The sequence below is a fragment of the Conger conger genome, chromosome 14 (assembly GCF_963514075.1).
Source record: "Conger conger chromosome 14, fConCon1.1, whole genome shotgun sequence".
Taxonomy (NCBI): Eukaryota; Metazoa; Chordata; class Actinopteri; order Anguilliformes; family Congridae; genus Conger; species Conger conger.
Genome location: NC_083773.1, coordinates 2,265,742 through 2,292,728, shown reverse-complemented (window position 1 = coordinate 2,292,728; position 26,987 = coordinate 2,265,742). Strand labels below are relative to the sequence as shown.

At 45.0% G+C, this 26,987-nt stretch overlaps 3 protein-coding genes across 3 annotated transcripts in view; 2 read left to right on the top strand and 1 right to left on the bottom strand.

Moving 5' to 3' along the window:
• LOC133109572 (solute carrier family 26 member 6-like) overlaps nucleotides 1–26,920 on the bottom strand; it is a 33,155-nt gene extending 6,235 nt beyond the window's left edge. The window contains exons 1-13 of the mRNA XM_061218943.1: nucleotides 26,818–26,920; nucleotides 25,263–25,310; nucleotides 24,626–24,741; nucleotides 9,336–9,510; nucleotides 5,805–5,944; nucleotides 5,331–5,441; nucleotides 4,557–4,732; nucleotides 3,476–3,640; nucleotides 2,968–3,120; nucleotides 2,470–2,552; nucleotides 2,110–2,257; nucleotides 1,532–1,645; nucleotides 825–902 (exon numbers count right to left, since the gene is read on the bottom strand). Of these exons, the coding sequence (XP_061074927.1) occupies nucleotides 825–902; nucleotides 1,532–1,645; nucleotides 2,110–2,257; nucleotides 2,470–2,552; nucleotides 2,968–3,120; nucleotides 3,476–3,640; nucleotides 4,557–4,732; nucleotides 5,331–5,441; nucleotides 5,805–5,944; nucleotides 9,336–9,510; nucleotides 24,626–24,741; nucleotides 25,263–25,288 (1,485 nt within the window). The 5' untranslated portion in view covers nucleotides 25,289–25,310; nucleotides 26,818–26,920. The remainder of the gene's footprint in view (nucleotides 1–824; nucleotides 903–1,531; nucleotides 1,646–2,109; nucleotides 2,258–2,469; nucleotides 2,553–2,967; nucleotides 3,121–3,475; nucleotides 3,641–4,556; nucleotides 4,733–5,330; nucleotides 5,442–5,804; nucleotides 5,945–9,335; nucleotides 9,511–24,625; nucleotides 24,742–25,262; nucleotides 25,311–26,817) is intronic.
• Nucleotides 14,469–22,843, top strand: kbtbd12 (kelch repeat and BTB (POZ) domain containing 12). Its single transcript, XM_061218945.1, has 6 exons — nucleotides 14,469–14,578; nucleotides 15,220–16,494; nucleotides 17,181–17,451; nucleotides 18,434–18,584; nucleotides 19,898–20,095; nucleotides 21,267–22,843. The coding sequence occupies exons 2-6, from the start codon at nucleotides 15,434–15,436 to the stop codon at nucleotides 21,434–21,436; spliced, it is 1,851 nt and encodes a 616-aa protein (XP_061074929.1). The 5' UTR covers nucleotides 14,469–14,578; nucleotides 15,220–15,433; the 3' UTR covers nucleotides 21,437–22,843.
• Nucleotides 25,831–26,987, top strand: part of nisch (nischarin) — a 5,962-nt gene continuing 4,805 nt past the window's right edge. The window contains exon 1 of the mRNA XM_061218970.1: nucleotides 25,831–26,071. Within this exon, the coding sequence (XP_061074954.1) occupies nucleotides 26,063–26,071 (9 nt within the window). The 5' untranslated portion in view covers nucleotides 25,831–26,062. The remainder of the gene's footprint in view (nucleotides 26,072–26,987) is intronic.

Sequence of the window (26,987 nt, the reverse complement as noted above, 5' to 3'; positions counted from 1 at the left end):
AATACACACAATTATGTACAACTGTGCACAAATACACACAATTAGGTACAACTGCACACAAATACACACAATTATGTACAACTGTGCACAAATACACACAATTATGTACAACTGCGCACAAATACACACAATTATGTACAACTGCGCACAAATACACACAATTATGTACAACTGTGCACAAATACACACAATTATGTACAACTGCGCACAAATACACACAATTATGTACAACTGCGCACAAATACACACAATTATGTACAACTGTGCACAAATACACACAATTATGTACAACTGTGCACAAATACAAACAATCATGTACAACTGCGCACAAATACACACAATTATGTACAACTGCGCACAAATACACACAATTATGTACAACTGTGCACAAATACACACAATTATGTACAACTGCACACAAATACACACAATTATGTACAACTGGGCAGAAATACAAACAATCATGTACAACTGCACACAAATACACACAATTATGTACAACTGCACAAATACAAACAATCATGTACAACTGTGCACAAATACACACAATTATGTAGAACTGCACAAATACAAACCATCATGTACAACTGTGCACAAATACACACAATTATGTACAACTGCACACAAATACACACAATTATGTACAACTGTGCACAAATACACACAATCATGTACAACTGGGCAGAAATACACATTTATACTCAGTGAGCAATTTATTAGGTATTTATTTGACCATTTTTTTAGACTTATTCTGCTGCTGTAGCCTATCCATTTAGAGGTTTAACATATGTGTTCAGAGAAGCTCTTGGCAACAACAGGCTCACCTTGGGCAGTTGATGAAACAAGCATCCGAGCTTTAGAACTGTCACCAGCACTATCACAGACGAGACCACCGCTGCCATCTGAAAGAACAACAGCATTATTCAAACTATCGCAGAGAAAACCACACCAACCATCTAATATTACAATAAAAATGTTCTCATTTGTACTATAACTGTCTGAATTATGCACCTAAAAACACAAGCAAGTGGACACAAATACCCACACAAAGATGTGTGTGTGTTTGTATGCTGGTATGTATGTGTGTGCATGTGTGACTGTGACTGCATGCATGTGTGAGTGTATGTGTGTGTGTGTGTGTGTGTATGTGTGTGAGTGTGTACATGTGTGAGTGTGTGTGTATGTGTGTGTGTGTCTGGGTGTGTGTGTGTGTGCATCTGTGGTGTGTGTGGGTCTCTGGTGTGTATGTGTGTGTGTGTGAGTGTGTATATGGGTGTGTGTGTGAGTATGAGTGTGAGTGTGTGTGTGTGTGAGTATGAGTGTGAGTGTGTGTGTGAGTGTGTATATGTGTGTGAGTGTGTGTGTGTGAGTGTGTATATGTGTGTGAGTGTGTGTGTGAGTGTGTATATGGGTGTGTGTGAGTGTGTGTGTGTGTGTGTGTGTGTGTGTGTGTGAGTGTGTGTGTGTGTGTGTGTGTGTGTGTGTGGGTGTGTGTACAGATGTGAGTGCATGTGTGGCTGTGATGGCTCACCTGGGTCTTTCCCCCGGTGGTCTCCTGTATCAGGCTGCGGGACATGGAGGCGCAGACAGAGAAGCACTGGAAGAGGCCCCCGGCCGCGTTACTGAGACCCAGGGCCACCAGCTCCTGCACAGGCCAACACAGAGTTTACACTCAGTGAGCACTTTATCAAGTATGTATCAGATTTATTGTTTAGACTTATCAATCTTCTGCTGCTGTAGCATATCCACTTAGAGGTTTGACGTGTTGTGTGTTCAGAGATCCTCTTCTGCATACCACTGTTGTAATGTCTGGTTATTTGCATTACTGTCAGTTTCATAGTGTTTATTTGAGCGGGGACAATGCCAAGAGACATAGCATCATTACTGCCAGTTTACACCAGGTTCATGTAGCTGATGTTCTGCATACAGAGATTATAGCTATTGCTAGTTTCTAACTCCCGTACGTAGTCAGGCTTTTTTTTTTTTTTTTTAAAGATAAAAAATGTAAACACAAAGTGTTAATGGATGATGTTAAGAAACATAAACAGAGAGACCGAGAGAAACAGCCTGCAGTAACAGTGCTGGGGGTCATGGTTCCACAGTGCACACCTGGTTGCTGTCCACCTTGTAGCCGTGCTTGAGAGCAAAGGTCTTGCCCAGGGAGATGGAGATGGCGTATCCCACCACGGCCAGGGCGAAGGCATCCCCAATCACCTGCTTGAAGATACTGGCGTCTGGCATAGTGGGAGCCTGCAGCCTGGAGTTCACCAAGGAGTGGTAAACATGGATGGCAAAAGTCTGGCTAAAGAACGCATTCAGAATCTTTTTTTTTTTTTTTTTTTTAAAGCACAATGAAATGCAAAGCAGTGGCCCTCGTTTTTAAACCCATTTTTATTCATTGTTTCCCTCAGTGGATATTCCACCAGCCCCTTCCAGCAAAAAAAAACCGAAAAAAACACTGTCACTCACCCACTCGGAAGTTCCCCAACAACATCCACGCCGGAGATGGTGTGCAGGTGCCCGAAGTGCGACACCACAGTTACCAGAATGATCTATAACACACACACGCATACAGTCAGTGTACTGTTGCCCCGTAGCAATCACACATGTTCTGACAGCTACAGGAATGCTGACATATGTGTGTTTGATTGAAAAAAAAAACCCCCAGCTATTACTGTTTGTTAATTCAATGATTATTTAATTTTAGTGGCAAGGTTACGGGCGACATTGGCTCAGGACATTCCAGTGCTTTACACTGCTGACCTCTCTCTGACAGCCTAGAAAGCATCCAGCACTGTATTGTCCTTGGACATGAATGCCTCTACTACATTGCCAACCAAGATATTCCACACACTGATAACTCTCTGTGTAAAAAATGGTTGACATCAGCTTAGAATTTACTATTAGCAAATCCCACAGACAGAACTCAACCTGAAAAAGAGTTTTTGGCCAGATAGAGAAACTCACAACGATCAGCTCCACTGGAATGGGTACAGGCAGTTTGTGGCTGAACTTGGAGTTGAGCTCTTTGGCAACGATGAGGACCACCATAGACACAAGACTGACCAACAGGGTGGCAACTTGTGTCTGAGGCAGCAGGGAGCACAAATCTATCAGCGTCTGGAGAGAGAGAGACAGACAGACAGACAGTGAGAGACAGTGAGAGAGAGAGAGAAAGAGAGTCAGACAGTGAGAGAGAGAGGGAGAGAGAGAAAGAGGGGCAAATGAGAGGGAGAGGGTGATGAAGAGTGAAGGTATGAATAAGGAATTAGCAGTTAAATGGAGGGAGGGAGTCAAGAGGGTCAGTGAAATACAGGGGATTGATCATGTGGGCGGAGTGAAACAGAGAGGGAGAATTGGCAAAAGGGTTGAAGAGAGGAGAAACCAGTTGCTTGTGGTTTTCTGGACACGTGGGGTAGAGGGAGACATTAGAGAGCACTGTTGATTGGGTTAGGCTGGATTGGGGGACACTCACATACACCATGGAGAAGGGTCCAATGAAGCGCTTGGGGGAAACATCAAAGACGTATTTGAGCTGTGCCACCACAGCATGAAAAGCTGCGGCAGTGGTGTAGGCCCGAACCAACGGTTCCGACAGGTATGTACCTACAAAGCCAAACCGCACCATGCCCAGGATAACCTGAGGAGACAGGCACAGAACAGGCTCACTCACTGAGAAACCAGTATGGTGGGACAGTGCTGGGCAGTCAGTGCCTCGATGTGAGAATGTCAGTGCTGCAGTGTGAGAGTGTCAGTGCTGTAGTGTGAGAGTGTCAGTGCTGTAGTGTGTGTGTGTCAGTGCTGCAGTGTGAGAATGTCAGTGCTGCAGTGTGTGTGTGTGTGTGTGTGTGTGTGTGTGTGTGTGTGTGTGTGTGTCAGTGCTGCAGTGTGAGAATGTCAGTGCTGCAGTGTGGGAATGTCAGTGCGGCAGTGTGAGTGTGTCAGTGCTGCATTGTGCGAATGTCAGTGCTGTAGTATGGGAGTGTCAGTGCTGCAGTGTGTGTGTGTGTGTGTGTGTGTGTGTGTGTGTGTGTCAGTGCTGCAGTGTGAGAATGTCAGTGCTGTGTTGTGAGAATGTCAGTGCTGCAGTGTGAGAATGTCAGTGCTGCAGTGTGAGTGTGTCAGTGCTGCATTGTGCGAATGTCAGTGCTGTATTATGGGAGTGTCAGTGCTGCAGTGTGTGTGTGTTTGTGTGTGTGTGTGTCAGTGCTGCATTGTGAGAATGTCAGTGCTGTGTTGTGAGAATGTCAGTGCTGCAGTGTGAGAATGTCAGTGCTGCAGTGTGAGAATGTCAGTGCTGTAGTGTGAGAATGTCAAGGCTGCAGTATGAGTGTCAGTGATGTAGAGTGGGAATGCTAGTGCTGCAGTGTGAGTGTGTCAGTGCTGTATTATGGGAGTGTCAGTGCTGCAGTGTGTGTGTGTGTGTGTGTCAGTGCTGCAGTGTGCGAATATCAGTGCTGCAGTGTGAGTGTGTCAGTGCTGCAGTGTGAGTGTGTCAGTGCTGCAGTGTGAGAATGTCAGTGCTGCAGTGTGAGAATGTCAGTTGCTGTGCTGACCTGAATAACTCCCCCCAGGACAGTGGTTGTGGCTGCCACAGTGACCCTGTAGGAGTCCCTGGCCTCAGTGTTCACCTCTCCAGTTAGGTTGGTGCCGTTCAGGACCAGGAAGAACTGGTCTGGTGCCAAGCGCTCAGTAACAGAGCCCACCATGATGCTGAGCACCGTGAATGTGCCTAAACACACATGCACATGCAGGCACACACACACACACACACGCACGCACACATGCAGGCACACATACACACACACGCACGCACACATGCACATGCAGGCACACACACACACACACACGCACACACACACACACACACACACGCACGCACGCACACACACACACACACACACATGCACATGCAGGCACACACACACACACACACGCACACACACACACACACACGCACGCACACACACACACGCACGCACACATGCACATGCAGGCACACACGCACACACACACACACACACACGCACGCACACACGCACGCACACACACACACACACATGCACATGCAGGCACACACACACACATGCACATGCAGGCACACATACCCAACAGCCACAAAAACACAACATATGCACAAACACACACACACACAAGGTACAATGAATTAGTCCACATTAAAAAGTATTTTTGTCTCTGGCAGATAAATATGTGTATATTCACACACTGACACATGCTGAAACAAATATAGACTGGCACAGAGAGAAAAACTGCAAACCTGTCTGGGTTACTAAATGAGAAAACAGTCTACCATGTTGAATGTATCTCACCTATGGAGATATGTCGGGATGTGCCAAAGATAAAGTAGATCAGAGGTGGGTAGAAAGAGGAGAAGAGCCCAAACACTGGAGGTACAGACGCCAGCAGGGCGTAGGCCATCCCTGCATGGAGGAACACGACAATCAGCTAGATTCAAACTTACACTAAATGGTCACACAGAACCTCCTAATAAATGGTAAATGGTTGGAATTTATATAGCGCCTTTATCCAAAGCGCTGTACAATTGATGCTTCTCATTCACCCATTCATACACACACTCACACAGCAACGGCAATTGGCTGCCATGCAAGGCACCAAGCCGCTCGTCAGGAGCATTTGGGGGTTAGGTGTCTCGCTCAGGGACACTTCGACACACCCAGTGCGGGAATCGAACCGGCAACCCTCCGACTGCCAGACGACTGCTCTTTGGTTACTCTGTGGCGGATAGTGTCCCTGTTAATTCTGTACTTAGTGCTCTTACTCACCCTGAGGCAAGTGCATGATGCCCACACTGATGCCAGAGATGAGGTCTGACATGCCGTAGTCCCAGAGAGAGTACCGGGGGAGCCAGTACAGTATTGGGAAGCAGCTCACCATGTTGCGCTTTAACCTGGGCACTGAACACCTGTGGAGGAGAGAGATGGAGGGAAAATATCTTAATACTTATTGGCAAACTGTAACCTGGCCATCCTGTTTTTGCAGATAACTAGTAGTGCATCTTGCAGTGTACCCTCCGTAGTTCAGTTAGTGAAGTCTTCTGCAGACAGTAGTCAGTGGCACATCCACACCTGCCTCCTCAATCCGGGAGATTCTCATCGGTTGGACAGGTGTTTTGATTTTTTTCTTCATTATGGTGAGAATTCCTCAGTCATAAACTATGGAGGTCTGTGATTACTGAGCTCACCAGTGCCCTCTTTCTTCTTAATGATCCAACCAATTGATTTTAGTAAGCTTACAGTTTCCAGCTTACAGTGGTCTATGTCTGTGACTGTTTTGTTCTTATGTCTCAGTCTCATAATGGCTTCCTTGACTTTCATTGGCACAACTCTGGTCCCCATGTTGGCAAATTGCAATAGCAGACTCCAAAGGCAATCACTTCAAATCCAGACAATATACGGAAAGCTCTCGTACACTGAGGAAGCATTTAAATACACTAATAACTCATCAGAAATATTAAGCCATTTGTCACTGATGTGGGGAAATGTATATACTATGTATTTTTATACTAAAAGTGTATAAAAGTGTATAAAAGTGCTGTAATTTGTGCCATGAAAACAAAATGTATGCAAATACTCTTTAATGAAATCTTAGAATCTGCACTTTTACCAAAAGAAAATTGTTTGATTACAAATAAAATAATTCTGGAGTACACGGCCAAATCATGAAAATATGTCTTTGTCCCAAACATTACGGAGTTCACCGTATATACTGAAGGTGAGAGGCCATGAAATCACAGGCAGTGGCTGACTCATCCTTGTCTTTTACTGCTGTGCATTTTCCTAAGTCTGACGATGTTTTTTTTTGTGTGCTTATCAGCATTTACAACTCTCCTTCCTGCTGTTTACAGCTCCAGGATGTTCCAACTGCAGCAGGTTTACACAATCAGGTTGCCACTAGCAATGGACAGTCATTCATCATTTATGCATTATCCTAACCCGCTTATCCTGAACAGGGTCCCAGAGGGGCTGGAGCCTATCCCAGCATACATTAGGCGAAAGGCAGCAATACACCCTGGACAGGTCGCCAGTCCATCGCAGGGCACACACACCATTCACTCACACACTCATACCTACGGGCAATTTAGACTCTCTAATCAACCTAACCTGCATGGTTAGGATAATGAATGAATTAATGAATTAATGAGTTTGTCTAATTACCATTTTTGAGATAAGTAATCCAGCCTTGGACACACTTTAAGATTTAAAATGGAATTTACTTTGAGATTTTACCTGTTTCTTTATGCACGTAAAGATGCATTTATATTATAGTACACAGTACTGTGTAACAAAGCTAAGCCATTTAGTATAATTAAGTGAGAAACTTGAGTCTTTGAATAATAAAGCACGGGGAGAACATGCACACACCACACAGAGAGGCCCCGGCCGACGGGGATTGGAACCCAGGACCTCCTTGCTGTGAGGCGGCAGTGCTACCCACGGCACCACCCGTGCCGCCCAGCAATGGACAGTATTACAATTAAATTACATGTATTTGTAATATTTGTACTATAAAGTAACCTTCACTACTGATTTATTTTACTAATATATTTTTTATTTTGTAAAAGATACATTTGAATTCTCATCATCATTCCTGTGCTCATACTGCCAGCAATGCTTCATAATACCTCTTGGGTGGGATATAAAAAAAACATACGACATACCTGCTAATACTTCAAATTGCTGCTTAAGCTTACTGTTAAGTCAGCAAGCCCTTTATAATCACCTTGAACTGACTGGTTTATAATTTGCAATGTACATTATGTAAATATACATTCACATGAAACTATAGTTAGCTGGTAACCTAGCTTCTGAGATTATGGCTTTTTGGCTTTATAATAATAATTATAATAATAATAATACTTATTATTATTATTATTATTATGATTATTATTATTATTATTGTTGTTGTTGTTGTTGTTATTATTATAAATAATCTGCTTTCTTCCAAAATTCAACATTTTCTGAAAACCTTCAGGAAGGATGTGAACAAGTGCAGACAGCTCTACACTGCATTTCCAAAACCTCTGCAAATATCTTCCAAACATGCCCAGGGTACAGGAGAGCTGTTTGAAAAGATCAGCTGATTTGGTGTAGCATTACTTATTACTGTCCAGGAAATAATATTTACACATAATGAGCAAGAGTCCAGCCAAGAGTCTTCTTTGACTGATTGACTTAAACCTGTGATCTGTTAGCTGCAGCAGTTAGCTTTGCATACCTGCTGCCGTTAACAATATTTATTACATTACATTGCAGGTATTTAGCAGACACTCCTGTCCAGAGCGACGTACAATAAAGTACAAATCAGAACCAGGGACAAGTGCATTGAAGACAGTTCCAAGTCCATTTATCTGTATCAATGTTAACTGTAGCAGTCAATTTATTAAGACCACATCTGAAAAAAATTGTTAACTGCAACAGTCAACTCCATAAATCTACTGTCGACAAACCAAAAACTATATATTGATATTAAATTGTGCTCTTGGTTGGCTGTTGCCGACTGTGCAGATAGGGACAGAACCAGGGAGTCAAATGGGGGAGACTCACATTCTGACCCAAAATTGCCCATAGTCACCCCCACTTGCATCCATCCATCCATTCATTTATTATCTTAGCCCGCTTATCCTGAACAGGGTCGCAGGGGGGCTGGAGCCTATCCCAGCATACATTGGTGCGAAAGGCAGGAATACACCCTGGACAGGTCGCCAGTCCATCGCAGGGCACACACAGCATTCACTCACACACTCATACCCACAGGCAATCAGCCTAACCTGCATGTCTTTGGGACTGTGGGAGGGAACTGGAGTACCCGGAGGAAACCCAGGCGAACACGGGGAGAACATGCAAACCGGGCGACCGGGCTTCAAACCCAGGACCTCCTTGCTGTGAGGCAGCAGAGCTACCCATTGCACCATCTGTGTCACCTGGGTTGCTGCAGCAGTACATAGATTAGTTGGTCAGCCCGGCCTAAATATACAGAACATGTTGTAGCACCAAGAAACAAAATGTTTCAGTCATAGTGTATTGTGCCACTAAATCTCCATTGTCAGGACAACGGCTAGGCCTCCCTTCAGACACACATGCCACTCAGATACCTATATATTTCTCACTACAGACACACTGAGTACAGATAACACTGGTGCAATACCAGTCTCACTACAGACACACTGAGTACAGACCACACTGGTGCAGTACCAGTCTCACTACAGACACACTTTGTACAGACCACACTGGCGCAGTACCAGTCACTAAAGACACACTGCATACAGATCTCTCCTATACCTGGACCTATCTTACCTGAGTGATTCTCTGAGATGGGCGCACAGTGATTGGTTGTCGGAGTTCTCCACTCTTCGTGATGCTTCCTCCAGATGCTTCTCATCCAGCACGTCTCTATCCACGCTGTAGCGCGTTTCCCTCCTGCCCGTTTCCATGGCGCCTGTCCAACTGTCTTTATCTGTCTGTAACCTGTCTGTAAACATAAATACAGTCCAAAAAACACGTATTCCCTCAGACCACCAAACTGTCTAATGTGAGAAGAGACCCCTCCTATAAATGAGCGCAGGCCTCAGAACTGAAGTTAGTTTTATCAGAGTATTATGTTGCCTGCTCCAAAGTGTTGAGGTTTATATCCAGGTTCAGCAACAGATTTGGATAATACCTTCAGCTCAGTGTACCATCTACTGTCTACTGTCCCCTGTCCCCTGCACCCCCCACCCCCCAATTTATACACCTGTGGAGGGGGCGTCCTTCCATACCTAATGGCTAACTTTGAGAAAAACTGCGTAGCACCATCACAAGGAGCGCAAAGCACAACACCATAACCCATTAAACCCACAGCCAGGGCCAAATTACCCCTAATCAAACGGGTTTATCCGTTTAGTGTTACGGGCTTTGCTCAATCTCACCAGGTCAAGCGTGTGTTTGGTAACAGGCTGCCAAAAAAGATTGGGCCGTCTGGCTTTTGTGTATGGCACTCCGTACAGGAAAACACACGTACGCACACACACAGAGAGTGCTAGACAGAGAGAGAGAGAGAGAGAGAGAGAGAGAGAGAGAGAGAGAGAGAGTGAGTCAAAGAGAGAAAGAGAGGGAGAGTGAGAGGAAGAGAGAAAGAAAGGGGGAGAGAGAGAGAGCTGCTCAGCTTTGACAGATGTATGATAATTATAGTATTTGTACCATCAATAAATGTATGATCACTTTGACGTCATAGTTTCATTATTATTATTATTATTATTATTAACTGACCCTGGATCTGCCATAAATTATCCAATCACATCCCATAACACCCTCACTTAACCCACTCCCCCACCCCACCATTTGGCATGACTGGTTTTAGGCACAAATATTTTTGAAAGATTTCGCAATATTTAGTGCAAGTTTAGGCTTGTCGTAACACATTTGCTTTATTGTATTGATGAGTTCTTGGCACCCGTAATTACTGCTGCTATTTGTATGGCATCACTTCTGAGTAATGCCCTGTTTCATCAGACATTATCGTATGTCCTATTGAACATTTATTTTGATTAGCGTGCACACACCAAAACAGGAACTGTCTGAAACTCTGGAGTTTGCCTCCTTATAAACAATGTTTCATTCCTGTGTGAATGCATTCAATTCAATAGTTTTAAAAACAGTTGCTTCATGCAACTTGCAACATGTGCTTCCTGGGAATGTTATCAACATCTGAAAAATGTTATCCACATCTGACAAATGTTATCCACATCTGACTGTAATGTTATCAACATCTGACTCTAATGTTATCAACATCTAACTAATGTTATCCACTGGTCACATGCAACTGTACCTTCCTTTTTCTGGTGATGGTAAAACTGCATTAATATTTAACATTACAGCAGCAACATTATGAGGTAAGAAGCACAAAGCCACACGCAGGACTGATGTACATTAACAACCATCTTATGCCTCAAAGTCAGTTTAACGAGACTGCGGAAACCGGAGGTTACAGCCGAAAAAACAATTGTCAGAACCCTCTCATTGCTGATTCTAGGGTCTTTCAGCGCACTTTTCCCTGGTTATGGGTGTGCACTTTGCACTTTGTTGTACGTCGCTCTGGATAAGAGCATCTGCCATATGCCAACAATGTAACGTAATGTAATGTAATGAGTTAACCCTTTAGTTCAGTTTGGGTCAAACTGACCTGCTGCAAACTTGTAGGAAAAGAGAAGTGGCACTTTTGATAGATGCTTTCATGAGCCGTTTAGCTAACAAATGTGTTCCATATTGTATCAGTGTACTTTAATGCTGAATCTAGTCCCGATTCCAATGGAGATCCATCTGATGTCTTTCAAAAGACATGAGCCTGAAATGACCGAGGACTTTGAAGCGATGGAATCCGCCTGCCATCTCAAACCAAGTCCACATCCACATCGTGATTTGAGAGATTCCTCATAATGAGTGGATTCAGGCAGAGATGACAGAGATGACAACAGCTCTGCTTGAATGAAACATATGCTAAGAAAGGTGCGATGCAAATAAAGTTTATTATTATTATTATTATTATTATTATTATTATTATTACTCGGTCATTGGTGGTTAGGTCTGGTTGGTCTTTTTTTTTTGCTGAGGTACAGAGAAATGGAGAGAGTGTTGTTATAAATTAAATCAGTGGAGGTCTCGGTTGAGGGTGAAGAGGATGTTGTGTAACAACGAAGAAGGCACAATGGTCTGGACTATAACAAGGAATGCGGACTAAGCGATTTGTGTAGTTTTCTCCCTCTGTCGGAGCGTTTGGGTCAGAGGTCAGCGACTCAGTCATGACTTCCTCCCGCACGGTGAATATTAACATGAATACATGCATTGGTGGATTAAACATTATCCTCTCGCCTATGGACAGATTCTGAACTCTTAGATCAGCGGTCTCAAACTTCATGATGGTATTTATCTTCATGGATATACACTTTATTAGGTATTTATGAAACATTTTTCAGGTTTGTTTCCGCTCCATATCTGGAGGTTAAGGTTTGACACGTTGTATAACGCATGTTTATTTGCATTGCTGTCACCTTCCTGTCAGCTTCGACCAGTCTAGCCCTTTTCCTCTGACCTCTCTCATTAGCGACGCGTTTTTGCCCGCAGAACTGCTGCTCATTGGATGTTTTTAGTTTTTCGCACCAGAGTGAAAGTCACCCCCTCTGGCAACAACAATCGTTCCACGGTCACAGTCACTTAGATCACATTTCTTCCCTATTCTGACATTCGGTCTGAAAAACAGCTGCACCTCTTGACCACTTCCGCATGCTCTGATGCATTTAGGTTCTTCCACATGATTGGCTGACTAAATAGCTATTTGCATTAACAAGCTGGTGTACAGGCCGAGCTAATGAATGCGACACAGTCCATGTAGTGTCACCTTCAGTGGTTAACCGTCTTCAACTCGCAAAAAGTGAAAGCACTACTTAACCTGGCCAGGAAGCGCACCCAGGGCACTGACACAGCAGACAGCAGTGAGCCGTTTACGACCGGTGGGGTGACACGCAGTAAAATGCCCGATACGCGGACGCGCCTTTCACACCTTTCTGATGGGTCCCGGGCAGCCAATCGAGGGCCACATACCTAGGCGAGCCCTTGTACTCAAAACCGGATTACAGACAGACACTTTTATCTTTACAGCAACAGGTTTCTGCTGATGTCTGTGAGAAGACACTTTAGGGTTTTTATTGGAGCCCTTCGAGAGTTCACTTCCTTATTTTTACAGGCCTTCAAACAGTAACATAATCAGCTGTCCTATATGCCTAATGTGGCGTAATTATATTGCAAAATCCAATAAACTCCTTTGTTTTTTCCTGGAAAAATGCTCAACCCTGCATTTAGATCAAATAAAACATGTTCAGCTACAGTTCCATTAAGTCACCACTGGTGTCACTTTGACACCTAACCCTGAAAGATTAAAATTAAAATTAAAACATTCAAGAATAATTCATGTGAACACATGTCTCACATAATAAAGGTTGTTTTCATGTTTGTTTTTTTTGGGTGCGGTGCTGTACAATAAGCGATTAAATGGTTGGCTATGATTTAGGCATTGCGTGATAAAGGTAAACTTGGTAGGCAGGGCTGATAAGGGTTAGCACTGTTTGCATGTCATTGAACGGGAAAATAGAATAAGTCAAATAAAAGTATGGAATGTACGTGGTGTGGTGTAATAACTGGCAAATGACAGCATGGGAATTGAAATCGGGTCAACATTGTAGCCAGGTATGGTAAACAGACTTGGTTTGATATGGCATGGTTAACTGTAAAACAATGCTTAATACAGTAGGGTTAAAGTGAGCAAACTAGACAAAGATGAAAAGTGTAAGGTGGAGGTTAATATGTTCATTGAATAAACATTGCATATACACTCAATGAGCACTTTATTATTATTGTTTAGAGTTATTGGTCTTCTGCTGCTGTAGCCTATCCACTTACAGGATTGACGTTTTGAGTGTTCAGAAATGGTCTTCTGCATACCACTGTTGTAATGTGTGGTTATTTGTGTTACTGTCACCTTCCTGTCAGCTTTGACCAGTCTGGCCCTTCTCCACTAACCCCTCTCATGAAGGTGTTTTTGCCCACAGAACTGCTGCTCACTGGATGTTTTCAGTTTTTCCACCCCATTCTCTGCAAACTCTAGAGACTGCTGTGCATGAAGGAGATCACCAGTTTCTGAGATATTCAAACCACCCTGTCCGGCACCAACAATCATTCCGTGGTCACTTTGATCACATTTCTTTCCCATTCGGACATTTGGTCAGAAAAACAGCTTTACCTCTGCCTGCATGCTTTCATGCATTTAGTTGCTGTCACATGATTGGCTGATTAAATGGCTATTTAAATGGCTGCATTAACTAGCTGGTGTACAAGTGTGCCTAATAAAGTGCTCAGTGAGTGTACATTTGCAATGACAATGCAATGACCCCTTTTTCTAAAATAATGATTCTTCACATTTATTATTGTTTCAGTTCATATTAGTTCTATTCGATTTTAAAGTTTTTTATGTCGGGATTAAATAGGCATGTGCCCATTGCTGGACACCAATGTATAAAGGGCTGACTCCTGATTTTATTCATGCTTCGTATTCATTGCGTTTAACTGAAACAGTATGAAGCTAATATAAATATACTAGCACGCTTGTTCAAAAAGTGGCAAACTGAATCCTCCTGAGAAGAGATCTATGTTATGAAACATTACTCCACCCGATCTGAAATGTAATGTCAAAGATGGAGAACCTAAGCCTTTCATGAGGCAACAAGAAAAATGGAAATAACATTTTGAATTCAAATAGAAAGCCCCTGAAAATACCGTAATACTGAAATCACAGTACCCTCCATTAGGTACCCAATAAATGTAAGTTCCTCCCTCTGTCCTGCTTGAAATCTGACACGTGCCATGGCATGACACGGTCTATTTTAAGTTCTGTCACAGAGCGAGGGAGCCCGGTCTCAGGCGTGTACACAGCCCTCCGTGCTGCAAGGCATGGTAGAAGAAGCCTCTTTGTTTTCTGAAAACAGAAGGTCTTGGGAAAGGATCAGAGGCTGGTAGGCTGCCGTGGCCCTTACCGGATGCATGCTTTCACACACTGTGGCTGCGCAATCTCATTTTGTTTTCTCTTTTTGACACATGATGCATTGATGCATGTTGGGGTTTTTTCCTGCTTATGGGCCTGGTACTATCCAGCATTATACCTGGTCCATACAAAACCTTGGCATTGCAGATCTTTGTCATGAATATTCGATGGGAGTTTCCGTGAAACATTGTAGAGAACCAGTAGAGACTGTAATTTGAGATCCTGCCGAGCTGCTCATTAGTAGAATACGGTGTGCCAAATCTGGGTTGCAATGAACAGCTTCAGCACAACAGATCTCCAGGAACAGAGTTGGTGACCACAGGTTTAAGGGAAATACTGTACAATGGTTGTTCAATTAACTATTAAAAGATCCAGGGCATTCAAGGACTCTGCCAACCTGTTTTTTTCCTACCATATTTTTGTATTCAAGATTTATACCACCTATATATTTTTAACAAACGGTGTTACGCACAGTTCGGTTTGTCAATAGTGGAAGCAGCATGGCAGCATGTGGAGGCGCAGCATAGTATGGAAGTTCATTATGTGGTATGTGGTATGACCTTTTCCGTGAGTCTCTCTCTCTCTCTCTCTCTCTCTCATTCTGCCTTTCAGATAAACACATTTCCCATCCCCGGAGGACTGGAGGGATCACACACTGAAGGCCAGGCTTCCCGTTATCCCCACTCTGTTTACATCAGGAACCGCTAAAATTCCAGCGAAGATGTGGACTATTCTTCCCACCGACGACTGAACCTGCACATAGAAACCGACTGCAGCCCTGCGGGATCTGGGATTTGGAGAGCCCCATAAAGGGTTCATAAAGGGCATGGATCTGCGGTCCAAGCACGGGCTGGCGCTGATGGAGCGTCTCTGGAGGATGAAGGAGGCGGGGGAGATGACGGACGTGGTGCTGGTGACGGAGGGCGTGCGCTTCCCCTGCCACCGCGTGGTGCTGTCCGCCTTCAGCCCCTACTTCATGGCCATGTTCACCTGCGGCCTCCAGGAGTGCAGCCGCACGGAGGTGACGCTGCAGGACTCGCCCCCCGAGATCCTCCGGCTCATCCTCAACTACATGTACCGGTCCGAGCTGCCGCTGACCAATGGCAACGTGCAGGGCGTGGCCCTGTCCGCCTTCCTGCTGCAGCTGGACGACGTCTTCCGCCACTGCGAGATCTACATGACGGACAACATGGACGCCTCGAACTGCCTGGGCGTGTACCACTTCGCCCGCGACCTGGGCGCGGAGGACCTGCGCGACCTGGCCCACCGCTACCTGCGGCACAACTTCGCCCAGGTGTGCCTGCACGAGGAGGTGGTGGAGCTGGAGTTCCACCGGCTGCTGCCGCTCGTGGCCTCCGACGACCTCAACGTGTCGCGCGAGGAGAGCATCCTGGACGTGGTGCTGCGCTGGGCGAACCGCGACCGCGACGGCCGGGCCGCGAGCCTCCCGGAGCTCCTGCGCAAGGTCCGGCTGCCGCTGGTCAGCCCCGACTTCCTGCGCGAGGCGCTGCGGAGGAACACGGCGCTCCTGTCCAGCGCCGAGTGCCAGGACATGGTGCAGGAGGCCCTGGAGCTCGCCCAGTGCCCGCCGCTGGCCATGCCGCGCAAGCTGAAGCTGCGCTACGGCATGGAGACCGTGGACCTGCTGCTCTGCCTCGGCGTGGAGGGCCAGGGCATCCGGTCGCGCCGCGGCTCCTACAGCGACTACAGCTTCTGCTTCTCGCCCGCCACCGGCCAGATCCACTACATCACCTCGCCCCGCTACGGCGAGGCGCTGGGCTACGTGTGCGCCGGCGTGGTCACCCACGACAACCAGGTGGTGGTGGCCGGAGAGGCCGGCGCTCGCAGGATGGCCCGGGAGAACAGCCGGAATGTGGACCTCTACAGGTGAGAGGGGAAACTTAAATAAGACTGCTTAATGACGGTGTGCTGGTTAGATATCTATCAGAAGGCTTAATGACGGAGGTGCTGGTTAGATATCTATCAGACCGCTTAATGACGGAGGGGCTGGTTAGATATCTATCAGACCGCTTAATGACGGAGGTGCTGGTTAGATATCTATCAGACCGCTTAATGACGGAGGTGCTGGTTAGATATCTATCAGACCGCTTAATGACGGTGTGCTGATTAGATATCTATTAGACTGCTTAATGATGGGTATGCTGGTCAGTAGTATAATTCTGCCTCGGTAAATAGTTGGCATTTATATAGCGCCTTTATCCAAATAATTGATGCTTCTCAGTTACCCATTCATACACACACTTACACACCAATGGCGATTGGCTGCCATGCAAGGCACCAACCAGCTCGTGAGGAGCATTTGGGGGGTTGAGCGTCTTGCTCAGGGACACTTCCGACACACCTGGGGCGGGATCGAGCCCTCGCCCTCACCCGACTGCCAGACGACTGCTCTTACCTCCTGAGCCGGTGTCAATGCCTTGAATATACTACCATAGCTTCACCAGTCGGTGAACCACATTTCACACTTCTGTTTGTCGGAGCGAAACTTGTGCGACTGAACCGACCTCCCCCGGCCCTCTGTTGTGCCTCCCCGTGGCGTGTGGCCGTGTCAGGTACGTGGTCTCGGCCCAGGGGAGCTGGCAGAAGCTGTCCTCCGCGGAGCACAGAGAGCTGTACGCCCTGGGGGCGGTGGGCGACACGCTCTACCTGCTGGGCGGGATGATGAGGCTGAGGAACAAGTACTTCATGACCAACTCGGTGGAGCGCTGGTCCATGCGGGGAGGGTCCTGGAGAACCACGGTCCCCTTACCCCTGCCGCTGGCCTGCCACTGCGCCGTCACGCTCAAAGACCGCCTCTACGTGCTCGGGGGGAGGACCCCGCAGGTGAGCGTTCACACCGTCCATTTGTCCATGAACGGAAAAACAGTGCCTTCACAGAATGGAGTCGTACAGCGGGTTCAGCTTCACAGGGTGAAGCCATACAGCAGGTTCCAGAATTCTGGCTTTCAGTTTTTTTGTGTATTGGTATTTTTAGTTTGGCCCGGTTAGCTAGTTAAGTCTGGTCACTTTTGCTTTGTTGTTCGTTTGTTTGTTTGTTGTACAGGTAGCAGTTGAAATTGTACTTCCCTCTAGGGTCTTTCAGCGCACTTATCCCTGGTTATGGGTATGCACTTTGTTGTACATCGCTCTGGATAAGAGCGTCTGCCAAATGCCATTAATGTAATGTAATGTAATTCCATTTTTGTAAAAAAATATACAGGACAACCTTTATTGTGCTTTTAGACTAGCAGTTGTGCTGAAGGTGCCAAAGTGGCCACAACCGAGTATTTCCTGTGGAGAATATTTCTTTGCTGTTATTAGTTGTTGAATTTCAGTGATTATGTTGCAATAATGAAATGCACATTTAAAAATATATTTAAAAAAGGATAAGACTAAAGAGTTGGGGGGGGGGGTAAAGCACTAATATGTATCTTTAATAATTTACATTTTAGTCATTTGACGCTTTTAATCCAAAGTCCATAGGCTCTTCCACAAATTAAAGCATCAAATCCATAACTAGTAAAATGCGGATGAAGGCCTGTTCTATACAAAAATACAGTCATCGTAAGTGCAATTTGTTTTGATTTTTTGGGTTAGACAAGAGGGATATCAGAAGGGGCGGGGGGGATCAGGAGGGATTTATAATATGTGTCACTCATAAGCACTGATATATTCCCACAGGCAGTTGCATGAGGAGGCTTCTTGCTCTGTAACAGTGTACCGACATAGATATAAGATTACTGCGGCCCCTCCCCTCCCCCTCTCCTCCCCCTGTCCCCCCCCCCTTGCCACACCTGTCCCGTCCCGTCTGGTCTCGTCCCGACAGTTCGACCGGCCGGACGACGAGCCAGAATGCCTGAGCAGCCGGATGTTCAGGCTGGACCCTGGAGCAAGCGCCTGGGTGGAGTGTGGCCCCATGCGCTGCTCAAAATACCGCTGCAGTGCCGTCGCCCTCAACGGAGAGATCTATGTCATGGGTGAGAGGGGGGCAGAACCACACACACCCGTCACAGGAGTATAATAACCGCGGTGTACATGTCACTAGAGTATAATAACCACAGTGTACATGTCACTAGAGTATAATAACCACAGTGTACATGCCACTAGAGTATAATAACCACAGTGTACATGTCACTAGAGTATAATAACCACAGTGTACATGTCACTAGAGTATAATAACCACAGTGTACATGTCACTAGAGTATAATAACCACAGTGTACATGTCACTAGAGTATAATAACCACAGTGTACATGTCACTAGAGTATAATAACCACAGTGTACATGTCACTAGACTATAATAACCACAGTGTACATGTCACTAGAGTATAATAACCACAACAAGTCTGTCACTAGAGTATAATAACCACAGTGTACATGTCACTAGAGTATAATAACCACAGCAAGTCTGTCACTAGAGTATAATAACCACAGTGTACATGTCACTAGAGTATAATAACCACAGCAAGTCTGTCACTAGAGTATAATAACCACAGTGTACATGTCACTACATTTACATTTTAGTCATTTGGCAGACGCTTACAAGTGCATAGGTTCTACCATAAGTCAGAGCATCACATCCAGGAACTAGCAAAATACACAGGAAATGCTGTTCTAAACATAGTCTAAACATCACTAGAGTTTAATAACCACAACAAGTCTGTCATTAGAGCATAATAACCACAGCAAGTCTGTCACTAGAGCATAATAACCACAGCAAGTCTGTCACTAGAGTATAATAACCACAGCAAGCCCGTCACTAGAGTATAATAACCACAGCAAGTTTGTCACTAGAGTATAATAACCACAGCAAGTCTGTCACTAGAGTATAATAACCACAGCAAGCCTGTCACTGGAGTATAATAACCATTCATCATTTATCAGTTACAACACCCAGCTTATACGTCTCTAGTAACCATTGTTGTTGATTCGGAAGAATGTAAACATGCATGTTATAACCTAAACTCAGCTGAGATGGTGGACTACTGACTGAAAACAAGCAGCAGCACCCATGAGATGATAATCTGGGACCTCATGGGGTGTCAATGGGGAATGGTAAATGGTCTGCATTTATATAGCGCCTTTATGGAAAGCGCTGTGTAATTTCCGCTTCTCATTCACCCACTCACGCACCAACGGTGATTGGCTACCATGTAAGGCACCAACACGGCTCCTGTATTGGAGAGTGGCATGTTGAATACAATAGGGAATACAATAGGGAATTCCAAATTGTGAGAGAAAAACAGGGGAAGGTCCAGATGTTGTCGTGATGCGGCGGGTTCCTCCTGTAGGCGGCATTGGGTGCGAGGGGCTGGATCGCGGACAGTCACGCCGCTGCCTGGATCTCGTGGAGATCTACAACCCGGACGGAGACTTCTGGAGGGTGGGTCCCCCTCTGCCCGGACCACTGCTCTCCCTGCACACCAACGCCTCCAATGCCGGCGTGGTGGCGGGCAAGATCTACATCTGTGGCTTCTACAGGGGTTCCGGTAAGCCCCCGTCCTGCCCCGCCCCGCCCCGCCCCGCCCGTCCTGTCCTCAGTCCCAACATTAGCAATATAAGGAGAGAATCCACATCTTCCAGAAATGACGGGGAGAGAGGGATTGAAGATGTGAAAAGAGAATACGTCCTTTAAAAATGACCCGCCACTATGTTTAACAGCAGAGAAAACACGATGATCGTTTTTCCAACTTGAAATTTGATGACAAACTTTGTGATGAGTGACGGGTTGTTTCTTCATGCAAAATAAATTTGGGGTTTAAAATTCAATTAAGCTGCTTTATTTTAGGGGTTTAGTGAAGGCGGGTCATTTTGTTACCCTTAGGACAAGGGGAGTACACAGAATGTTAAGACTACACAAGGGTTAAATGTGTTTTCAATTACTTGTGATGAAAATTAGGGTGTATCCTGTCTAGGTCTGTGATTAATCATTGTCTGAAATAAGTTTGCCTGCATCTGCTTTTAGGTAAAGGTAGCATGTTTTGTTTTGTGTGTAGCCCGTGTTATCAGAATGATGAGTGTAGATGCAAGAATGCAAAGTTCACAAAAACAAGGATGTGATGTCTGTATTAGCAGCACAAGAAGAACCTTTTGTAACATTTGGGAAAAGATAATAGAAAATAGGCGAGACTGCAGCCAGTCAGACAATGCCTAGAATGAAGTCAGGGTGACACAAGATGTTCTGCTGTCAAAATGTTGTGTTATGTGTTCGGCACTTGTGACTGGCATTACAAAACCAACTAATCGGCTCTTTAAATACTATATAAGTCAACTTCCTTTGTTCTTTGTAATTAATCTGGCCTGTGTGTTAAACTTCTTCCCCGATTGATCAATCAATAAATTAATTATGGTGGCCCATTCATTGTCCTTCATAGATTCAATGTGGGCCAGCAATGTTTTCCATTGTAATCAGAGAGGCTGGCACATATGACTACGATTTTGTTTGCATAGTGCTGGTGGGATAGTGTGTTTTTGGGTTGTGTAACTTCTGTTTTCATACTGCACGTATTCGTGCGTGGGTTTCCAAGTAACATTAGGTCAACCGTACCGGTGGCCGGGTCTCTGACACCGGGAACGTGGAAGTGTTTCCGATGGCCGGAAAAGTGGAAAAGTGTTGCCGGTGACATCACTGCAGGTTCACAAGCTTCTCTCTGGCCACAGGCCGGCATGACATCATCACCAAGGACATCCTGGAGCTGGACCCCTGGGAGAACCGGTGGACCATGGTGGCCCGACGGGTCCTGATGCATGACAGCTATGACGTCTGCCTGGTGGCCAGTCTCAACACCCGAGGCCTCAAAGCCCCACCCCCCGACCTACTGGAAGAGTGACGTGACTACGCCCCTCCCAGTCCAGCCAAAAAGTGCATCGTGAACTATTATTGTTAATGATATCACCGTTTTTATTTTTTTTTATTTTTTTGGTTGTCATTTTCTGTTCGCTTTCGTTTAATTTGCATGTATGATATTGACTTTCCTTTCCATTCAAATATTGTTTCGTGTATTTCAAATGTTTGTATGTGTGTAAAAAGTGGGGGGTGGGGGGTGGAGGGATTAAAAAACAAAATTTAGGCGCAGTTTAATTTATCGCTTTTTAACGTTTATACAGAAATGTTGCTTAAACAAACATGACTCTATAAACATAAATAAGCATAACAGCTACCATTATTTCAGTATGTGAATATGCATGAAGGGATTTATTCAACCATTATTCAACACATTTGATTACAGTTTGAAATATATTTTTCAATGTGAACACTGATTACTAGGAAAGAGTAACCAATATATATATATGCATGACTGAGGACCCGCAAGGTCAGTGGTTTGATCAGAGTAGCCACAATGAGATCCGCACAGCCGTTGGGCCCTTGACCAAGGCCCTTAACCCTGCATTGTGCCAGGGGAGGATTGTCTCCTGCTTAGACTTGTCAACTGTGTGTCTGCCAAATGCCATTTATGTAATGTAATCTCACTTATCTACAGAAATGTTTGTGAATTAGTGCTCTGTATGCCCTGCCCTCCGTTCCTCCAGTCTTTGGGGTAGGAGGTGAGTGGTAGTGGAGAGCGGAAAGAAATGGGACGTCCCAACCACCTTACACAGGTGTGCCCCAGGAGGGAGGGGCAGAGGTGTGTCATCTGCTCAGGTCAGATTCAGCGGGATAAGACATTCCTGTCTGCACAATCTGATCGATATCAAACACACAGACAGCTTTTATCGCTTGGATACGTGCCCTGACATTGCAACACCTGTTTATGTGCCACTTGTCTCTTGCTTTTACCAGTTGTTATTTTTGCATGTGTACATCTTGTTTACTTAGTTACCCTACATACACGGTATTAAATATTATTATGGCGTACGTTGAATGAAAACCTGGGTCTGCTGCACTCCGCACACTGTTGTATGGGACAGGTCACAGGGCTGAAACTCACTGTTGTAATTATCAGTCAGCTCCGTTTTGGGCAGGGATATGGAAGAACAGGCACACACTCAGGGTGATGCAGCAGGCACTTACCTGGGGCAGCAGGTGAACTCACAGCATACAGAGAAAGACCGGACAGAATGTGCCGGACAGTTCCTGGCTCATTGCCCCAAGACTGACCTGCACCTCCCGCTGCCCACAGACAGCACAACTCAAACCTGGTCTGAACACTGCAGACAAACACATCATCGACACTGGTCTGAACACTGCAGACAAACACATCACATCACCACACGTCCGTGCTTGGAGTTGAGCACGGAAAGTGGAAGACAGTCTAGACCTAGGGCCTGATAAAAAAAACTTGGTAAAAATCGGTGAAGATTGAGCTGGAAGCATCAAAGAGAGCAGGCTGTTCTCTCTTATTGACACTCATCTTGTAGAGTGTCATATTTACTTTTATGTGAAATACCAACTGTTACAAATTGAATCCAAAAACTGTGCCAGAAGTGAGATGCGAGTGACACTGTTCATTATTCTTACTGAGTGCATACGTGTTGCTGAATCATTTGTTCAGCCAATAAGAGCAAAGAAATGAGAAATGTGCGGTCAGTTTTATTGATCATGAAATGAAGGAATAAAACACTGCTGCAAACACAAATGAATTCCTTGGGGGAAAAAAAGCCTGTATGCATGTCTTGAATTCCAAATGAACTGTCCCAGAAAGCACCTTGCCTTTAAAAGCTTTTAAGAGGAAAGCAATTACGTACGATTATAAATAAAAAGGTAGTCTTACCACAGGTAAAGTGGTTTGCCCAAAGCCTTCAAGGAGACAGACAGCAATGGTAAGATAGAACATGTTATGGTTCCATACATTTTACTTTTAAAAATTATATAAACAATCCCTGAAAATCATCATCATAGACCAAGTTATGTAAGGCTTGTATATGACAGCAAATTGTGCTTATAACCGTGCGCAACATCCAGTGGGAGCTACAACAGGGGCAGGGCTGTAGGACTCCGGTCCCCGTAGGCCGCGGGGTTTGCTGGACTTTGCCGTGTTTTAGCTCAACTGATTCATTTAAGACACTGATTAGCTAAAGAGTCCGTGTAACTTGTTCCAATGCCTGAACTAATTGCTGATTGAAAGGAAAACACCAGAAAAACCTGCAGACGCTGCAGGACATAAGTTTGACACCGCTGACCCCCAGTAACTAACTGGTCCTGTTCAAATGAGACACCTCAGCATGCTTACAGACAGTGCATCTAGTCAGAATCATCACAGAACTCAAACAGCTGCCAAAACCCCTTCTGTGTGATGCCAGCGTTGACCTCAGAGAGGGGTATTACCCACGATGCCATGGTAGTCTCACATCCGGAGACAAACTGTGTGTTGTTGCAGTCCTGGAACCAGCCGCTGCAGGGGTTGAAGCACACCCCTGCATTCTCAGACGTACGATTGGCCGGACTCTGGCAGGAAGCGTGTGGGGAGGGCGTTATAGCCCCACCCCCCAGGGCACACATCTAAGTGCACACTCGCATATCTAAGGGTGCTCCAAAATGCACTAAGTGCAAATGTGAAGGTGGTTGGCTTTTTTTTTTTTACATAGCCCTTTATCCAAAGCGCTGTACAATTGATGCTTCTCATTCACCCATTCACACATACACTCACACACCATTACATTACATTACATTACATTACATTATTGGCATTTGGCAGACGCTCTTATCCAGAGTGACGTACAGTTGATTAGACTAAGCAGGAGACAATCCTCCCTTGGAGCAATGCAGGGTTAAGGGCCTTGCTCAAGGGCCCAACGGCTGTGCGGATCTTATTGTGGCTAGACTGGGATTAGAACCACCGACCTTGGGTATCCCAGTCATTTACCTTAACCACTACGCTACAGGCCGCCCCACACCAATGTCAATTGGCTGCCATGCAAGGCACCAACCACCTCGTCAGGAGCATTTGGGGGGTAGGTGTCTTGCTCAAGGACACTTCACCCAGGGCAGGATCGAACCGGCAACTCTCCGACTGCCAGACGACTGCTCTTACCTCCTGAGGCAATGTCACCCCGTGTGCTTATTATTTTGCCCTGCTCACCTTGGACTCCCTGTCCTCCATGTCTCGAAGGGCTTCTAACTGGCAGTTGAGCTTGTTCAGCACGGACCCCACCTGCTCTGCCAAGCCTTCCTGCGTGCTGCCCACAGCACCCTGAACTAAAAGCAAAATCAAAGGACATCATTCAATCCCTTTACACAGTGCAGAGCTATGTTACCTCCTATTTTGATTCAACCGTAAGCATTGATTTGGGCTTTGAACATATCAAACATGATAACAAAAAACCTGTCAAATTCAAAAGCAAACTTAATTTGAAACAGTTCTATTACTGTTCCAAAATCACCCGGTGGGATGCACAGACCAGTACGTTAATATAATATATTCTCAGGCAGCACCCTCTACTGTTCATACTGTGAAATAAAGTATGACAATGCCACCATTTTATTGTATTTAGACGCTACTGCAACAGATATCATAATAAACTGGGTTTTTCTCCTCCCTCCTTCAGATTACAATTTTAACATGAATGAAGCATAATCAAAATGTAAACATATATATTAAGACCCTCAAGTGCATTATCCCTGATTAAAAGCCACAAAAAAACCTTATACAAATGGTGTCAATACAAACATTAACATGCTGTGTTACAGGTGCTGATCTTTCATGTGGTGTTACTCACCCATTCGACATCTCTCCATACTCCATACGCTGGAATACATGTTTCGATCTGTTTCGAAGGGGGGGGGGGAAGCGCTGGTGATTAATTTGCTGTGTGAGTAAGTTTTGTTTATATTTGGCTGGATACAGGATTTATAAACAGAAACATTCAGCAGTGGCACACCATGCGTCTGCCAGAGTTATCCATCTAGCTACGGCATGTTAACGTTAGCTTATAAGATGGCGTTAGCTAGTTGCGCGTTTCCTTTTAGCTAACATGAAACATTCGTCGTTAAAGCGAATATAAAAATGTTATTTACACCTGAATATATTTTCGTTAGCTTCCTCTCATCAGCTATGTTTTGGCAGCAAAAGTAAAATTACCCAACGTTAGTTAACGTTAGCTAGCGAGAGATGGTCATTGAATTCATTCCGGATGAATGAAAGTAGCAGACATTAAACGCCCCCCACAAAATAACTATGGACTGGACCTGTATGGGAGGTTTATTTCGTTTAACAAGAGGGGGTAAATAGTACTTCTTAAAAACATACCAACTTTTGGCAGTTTGTTTTCAGAAATATGCCAAGCGTCTGTGTCTTAACTTATTTGGTTCAGTAGCCATATAGTTGCAATAGGCGTATGCCTACATATTTTAGGCCTACTAACTATTTAGGAAAAGTATTATTTGTTATTCCACACTATGTTTTGCATATTTTAGACTGCCTGAATTCAAAAATGGGATATTGTCAAGAGATCCACGTGCCTAGCTATTTTTGAACGAAGCTACCAACAAATTACAGCATTCCAGAACGACCGTCACAATGAAACGAGTAAGTTTTGTATGTTTGGTATACGTGCATTTCAAACGAACGTAGGCCGAGGCCTACTTTTCTGATCTGACCATACGGTCTAAGGAGGGGCCAATATAGTTATGTGCCATCTATTGACCTTAGGGTTTCTGTGGGGTAGGCAAACACATGCTCAAAGTCTTACTGCGCCATACACACATAGGCTACCCCCCTGTCGGGTTTAACGAGTAGCAGGGAGCAAGAGTGAGGCAGAGCAAACAGAATACAAAAAATATATCGATGCAATACTACAAAAATGTTGTCAAAATTCAATTTGCCACAGTGAATGCAGTTAGTGCATGATTAATAACTGCAATATTATAGCAATGATGTGAGAATGGAAGGTGTCACAAGGGTGTGGTTTATGGTCCGGACATTAGTTGGCCTCTTGTCTTCTGAAAACAATATTTAGACCTGCACCGTGTCTGTCCTCATCACCAAAGCACCTCTGAACCTTTGTAGTTCAGCCAAGTACCAACATATCTGGTGCCATCATCCCCACCAATGTGATGTAGGTTAAGGTTACATTTTCATTTTTCTGACAGTTGGTAGGCCTACATTTCTTTCCTTGAAATTGCCAAGATTGGGTTTCACATTTAGAAATACTTGTGGTGAATGTCAGTAGTGTAATTTTAACAATAGGTATTGTACAAACACCGATGTGCTATATTTAGAAAAGGCAAACCGTTACCGAACGGCAGGTGCGCTGATAACGTGATTAAATTAACCTGAGAGACGATTGTACGCCAGTCTGCACGAGATCTCTCTCACAAATAAATCTGCTAAGGGACACGGTGTATGATATTTCTTTGGCACAGTTTGGTGTCTGTGTTTTCCGTCTTTATGTTCCATATAAAGCCATTGTCTGCAGCCATAAAGCCATAAAGCCATACGCTAT